The sequence below is a fragment of the Teleopsis dalmanni genome, unplaced genomic scaffold (assembly GCF_002237135.1).
Source record: "Teleopsis dalmanni isolate 2A unplaced genomic scaffold, ASM223713v2 unscaffolded_contig_2816, whole genome shotgun sequence".
Taxonomy (NCBI): domain Eukaryota; kingdom Metazoa; phylum Arthropoda; class Insecta; order Diptera; family Diopsidae; genus Teleopsis; species Teleopsis dalmanni.
Window position 1 is genome coordinate 1 of NW_024034198.1, and position 6,225 is coordinate 6,225.

At 28.2% G+C, this 6,225-nt stretch overlaps 1 protein-coding gene across 1 annotated transcript; it reads left to right on the top strand.

Annotated features, from left to right (window-relative positions):
- Positions 1–4: 4 nt before the first annotated feature.
- On the top strand, positions 5–3,168 carry LOC119664874 (protein N-terminal asparagine amidohydrolase-like; the record flags this gene model as incomplete). Its single annotated transcript, XM_038074237.1, has 5 exons — positions 5–83; positions 237–419; positions 2,285–2,493; positions 2,751–2,912; positions 2,983–3,168. Coding segments are annotated over 5 exons (759 nt in total), but the record flags the coding sequence as incomplete, so codon positions are not given.
- Between the last annotated feature and the right edge of the window lie 3,057 nt (positions 3,169–6,225).

Genomic DNA, 6,225 nt, shown 5'->3' on the forward strand with positions numbered 1-6,225 from the left:
TACTGCGCCGCATGACAAAAACGTCAGCATAATTGGAGCTGATGATGCGACAACATGTATTATTGTTGTTGTGCGACATTCAGGTTAGATATGCAATACCAATATTAACTAAATTATATAATATATTTATATAAATATAAAAAAAGAAATTATCTACCTACCCACAATCTGCTTTATATACATTTACTTTTTATTGTTGAACATGTTTTAAGCCAAACTATTTTGCCTTTTTACAGGATCCGGAGCAGTTGCTTTAGCCCACTTTGATGGCTCTGGGGTTGATGAAGCGGTGTGTGCAATGGTTGCACGTGTGCAGGAGCTTGCCTTAGGCTATCCAGAAGGACGTATTGAATTACAATTAATTGGTGGCTACAAAGATCCACAATCATATGGTGAAGATGTTTTCTACAGCATAATGCGTAAGTTTCAAAGCACACCACCTTCTGCAAAGGTCCTTTATTATGATACATTTTCATTTTGTGTTTGTTAAGGATACAAACTTAAGACTTTAAGTTTCTTTCTTTGTCCAGAAATAGGAAACTTTTTATAATTTTCTCTTATGTTAAAGGTGTTTTTAATAAGTTAAAGAAAAATACTTTTAATTAAATATTTTTTATTTTCTATTGTACTTGAAACTGCAACATTTTCAGTTAAAAACAAAAAACTTAAGAAACTAAATTACAAATAAACTTATGCATCTTAAAATAGTTGAAGGAATATATCTATATAATATACTGTGATGATATATTTTATTATGAAGAAATTATTGGATTTAACTTTAAAAAATTACAAATGAACAATCGTCTCACTCGATTGAAATTATATTCCATCTTTTTATATGTTTATATATGTATATGTGGATATACGTGTATTTTTACAATTTATTTTGACTTTCAAGATGTTTCCACAGTAGGCAAAATTTCTTTTGAATCAAAACATTTTAATTTAATAAACATAATTATAATAAATTAATCATATCTACGATTATAATAATTACAACTTGTTATAGATCTCTAATCTTTAAAATGCAATCTTTCTATACAATCGTCTTCTCTAATAAATAATGTTAAGTTTTATCCTATCCACAAAATTTTATCCTACAGGAGGGACATTAATTTAATTATGTTCATCTAATTCAGTGTGACCAAAGTTCCGTGAATCTAATATTAAACAATCTTCTATGCAGTTCTCAATAGCAATATATCTACATTTCTTCGTAAAACTACTATTATTAAATAATAGGCTTTGGATGCACCCCTACCTAAAAGATCTTTTGTGCGCCTATAGGCCCAACTAAACCAATTCTACACTATTTATGAATCCGTTATTGCTGTTGGCTTAATTTCACCTATTTCATTTGGGACTAAGATCGCGCTTCCAAGGTAGTCAAGTCTACGCCTTGCCGCCGTTCAGGAGTTGCATAGGATATGTTCTGATGTTTCCTTCTCCTCATGACAGATTTGACAGGAATCACTTTATACTGCACCTATAATCTTCATGTGATAATTAAGTCTACAGTGTCCTGTAAGAAGTTCAGCGTAGATTGCAATATCGTTTCTGTTAAGGTTCACGATAGCGTCAACGTTGATGTGTTCAGGATCAGTGAATCTTCTTGACTGCCACATGCCTGTTTGGGCTCACCAGTGTTCAAGTAGATTTTGTTTCTCCCGTTCACGTAATAAGTTATTTGTGAAGGTATTTGTTACCCCGCAAAAGGGTTCTGGATCAATGAAAGGAGTACATGCACCCCTCTTTGCTAGGGAATCTGCTATTTCATTGCCATCATTGTCCCGGTACCCACATAAGAGTAACATAGTTCCTCGATAATAGGGTATTGAAAAGTTCAAAAGCATTTCCAGATTGAATTGATTCAATTTGGATCTTTGATTGGATCTTCGTAAAAATACTCAATCATTACTTAATACTCAATCATTTAATCAAGCATGTTTATGTTGCTTTCGGTAGTATAAACTTTTTTCACAATTTCTATATAGTACATCAGATTTGTGATATACATTCAACTGCTATCAAAGCACTTCTTCAATTGTGTTATACATTTCCACTTATATTTAATAGTAAAAATCTTTTAACTCATTGCAACCCAAACACGCATACAATGTCATTATAACACTACCCCAAGCTACAGGCTTATTTATAGATATATGGTATATAACATCTTTCATGAACCGACATTAGTTCTGGGAGGTTTTATTTCATTTAAGTAGTTCTTTATTCTTATAACTTAATAACTTAATATGAATTAACAAAAAAATTTAATTTACAGAATCATTCCACAAACATCACCTCGAAATTGACTTAACACAGGCCTGTGTTGGAGACTTAAATACCATTGTACGCGGTGACATTAATTTCCCCATCATCTATGGCGTAGGTGTAAATATAAATACCGGTGAAATATTTCCAGCTACTTTCCCAGAGAGAGGTCCAGATAGGCAATTAAGAGATGCACGCATTTTTATGGGAGCACAAACGGTAAATTCTAAATTATTCATATATTATAAAAATGTAATGCAATTAATAAAACAAAATCAATAATATGCGTTGTGGTAACTTTTGCATATATGGTATTTATTGTGATATCATTCTTTAAAAGATACATGATCTTTGACTTCTGTAAAAATATAAGAAACCGAACAATTTTAAATTGTATCAAATACAATTTTAAATTATATATACCATATATATTAAAAAAAACAAATATATATTAAAATGTGTCTTATATATTGAAGGTACTTGATGTATACGACTCTTCTTTGGGAATGCTACGTATTGGCCCATTCAATTATGATCCACTTCGTGGTGTAGATTTATGGCTATCACAAACTGATGAATTTATTTTACAGCATTTATCCTCAAGTCCTGATGTGGAACCACCACACTTTGCTATGCATGTAATTTATTTATTAATTAATTATTTTAAATGTGATATTAAATATACATATTGTACTTTTTATATTGCAGATGCGCGCAACCATTAAATTTATACAAGAGAACCAATTTCCCGCTATTACTGTATTCAGAGATAATCGGCCACGCTATTATAGACGCGATGAAACTACGGGTTACTGGACCATTGTTAGATATTAAATAAAATTAAAACAACAAATTGGAAGCAATTATTTGAAATGTATATAAAAGTAAAATTTGTTGTTTAAATTATTATATTTAAATATTTTAACTGTGAGTGCAGAAAGCCGAAATTTTTAAAATGAAATGAATGTTTTCACACTTTGTTAATTATAAATACATAAATCGAAATGAATTTTTTTGCTTAGTCAATTTTATTGTTATTCTATATTTTGATTTAAAATAAAAATTACATATGAATTAAAGCAATTAAATATAGTCGAAATGTTATGTTAATTATTAACTGATTTAAAATTAATCATAAAATATTATAAGGCATATATTTGACTTCTGAGATAATCTTTATAATATTATTTTAATTTAAACATCAATTTCAAAACGATTTTCTTTTCTACTCATTAACAATATTAAAACATTCTTAATATGGGTCAGTTTTAAAACCATTGCATTTGTAACAGTGAAACATACGTCAATTTATATTGTAGCTGTAGTAACACATTGTGGAAAACGTGAATGGCACTTGATAGTCTACAAAGAAGATCAGTTTTGCAAAGTAGACTTGGCTGGTTCTAGAGCTTTCTTCATTAAATATTACTTCCTTTAAATTTATTTATCTCTAAAAAATACAAAATATACTTAATTAAATTGTATTTTTAATATATCTTTGTGCTATAAACTTTATATCTTTTGGGAGTGCTGAACGGCGCTTAGTCGGCTAGCTCAACAAGTAGCACCGGGATGTAGACCCGGCCGTTCTTAGATCCGTTATCTTTACTGAACAACACACTTTTTACATACTGAATCCCAGTTAGGTTATAATAATACTGCGGAAAAAAAACTCTTGGTAAAGAAAAAATAATGATTTAGTAGTTTGCCATATAATCTGACTCATAATATTTTTGTTACTTGTTATTATAATAAATAATTATTATGTTTTTAATAATTTAAAAAAAATGAAATAAAAATTATATTAACAGTTTCAATCATATTTGACCTGTAGTATTGATAACAATAAACGAATAATTATTACTTATGTGATTTTTCGTGTTTGCTTCACTATTTCAAAATCACCCTACATATATATCGTGAAAGAAACATTATATTCCTGCAAACAAAAAGCGATAGATTTTTGAATTTTTATTGTTTTAATTCAAATATACGTCCATAAAAAGAATCTACTTATATTGAATGAAAATAATTTGCCTTTCAAAAGTGATTAATTTTATAATCGTAATAATTAAATTCATAACATTTTTAAACTTTATTTGTTCCTTGTTTACGTAAAAATGATTTTTAGTTTAAACTAATTGTAAATATTTGCATTGAAAATTAATTTAAATTTCATAAATGATTGGTGATTGATATGTTCATTAATCAAAATAAAGTTACATGTTCTTAAATGCGCCTTAGTAAATGTTAAATCGAAAAATTTGACTTACAACAATTTATTTATCAAATTTTGTTACGTTTCTAAAACAATTAGTAATTACTATGAAATTTATACGAAAATACAACTAAAAAGTATCACTAGTAATGGCTTGGCTTTTAGGTTAATCTTAATGTAATAGTTTGTATACAATTTAGTATATACGAGTATAAACTCATATTTAAAAATAAAAATCTAATTATCATAATTATGTATTCATTTATTTAAATCCTTGCAGTGATTGGAAGCTAAAGAGTCTGTCCTCTCGTAATAAACTGTATAGTCAAAATTAATTAATCAAAGCGAATCAGTGTAAACTGAAGCACGAAAGACACAAGGAAAAACAGTTTTAAATGAAATTGCCACTTTTAAAAATGTTTCTTCATTTTTAAATTACATATAATGAAATTAATAGTTGAAAAAGAAGGTCTTTTGACTTACAGACATTACTCAATTATACGAGTAGTCCTAGAAAAGAACTAAATAGGTTGAAATAGGCAACAAAATGACACAAATTGAGATATATTGAAAGTGGTACTTTCATATCCAGGTAATTATATAATTAAGAAAATTTATCTGCGCCAAAATTGACGAAATTTAAGTTTTTTTATCAAAACAAAAATATAATTGATATATGTCTTTTAGCAATAAATGGGATACTAGCGGAGCACTGTGACCATGATTGATCTTTTGTGCTGCAACAGACCCTAACCAAACAGAAGACATTCCGTCTTCTGAATGAAAGCCAGAATGTCGGCCGTTGAGGACCTCCTAATGTCAGAAGGAGAAAGTAGTTGTCGACCCAGTGACCTCCTCCTGGCCCAGATCAAAGCTGAGCAGCCACAGAGAATGTGACTGTTTAGAAACAAACGACTACGCAATAAATAAGTAATTCAAAGAATAAAATATAAAATTTTTTTAAAAAAAAAACTGAATTCTTCACTTAAAAATTATTAAAAACTAAGAGTTGAACCGCTTTACACGCATAAGCACTGAAGAGCAATAAAATTAGTTTTCTACTAATTTGTGCAAAATCGTTAAAAATTAATATCATAATTTCTTAAATATAACATATGTCACCCTGTACATCAATTCCTAATTCCTAGTTCCCACTAAATATTGTTTTTACAACGTTGATATGATTTTGAGTTAGTGGGGTTAAAAAAATCCCAACCGTGTTCGTGGTAATAATAATGTAAAATAAATATAATAATGTAACATAATTATAATATTAAAATTAACGAAAATAATTTTAAAGCAGAATTAGTGTTTGATGACACATATTTGAAAAAATAAAAATAAAAAATGTTAAGAAATATATCATAAAATATAATTTTAAAACGTCAACAGAATATATTATTTTTATCATAAAAAACTGGCAAAAAATAATAATTGTTTTTAAGCTTACTTAACTGTAAACTATATTTCCTTAAGTGTAAAAGATATATTGCATTATAAAACAGATAGATAACAATGACATATTTTTTTCCTATAAAGACATGGAAATTTATTTTCTAAAAACATGAAAATCAAAAAAGTCGATTTTACAATTTTTTACTTGGTTTTTTTTTTAATTTTTTCTATTTTACGGAAAATCCAATTATTTCAAAAAAAAAAAAACGTTCATTCACAGCGCCCAGCGATGAATAAACTTAAAGCAAGAGGAAAAGCGCATTCTGTGGTTGAATAGC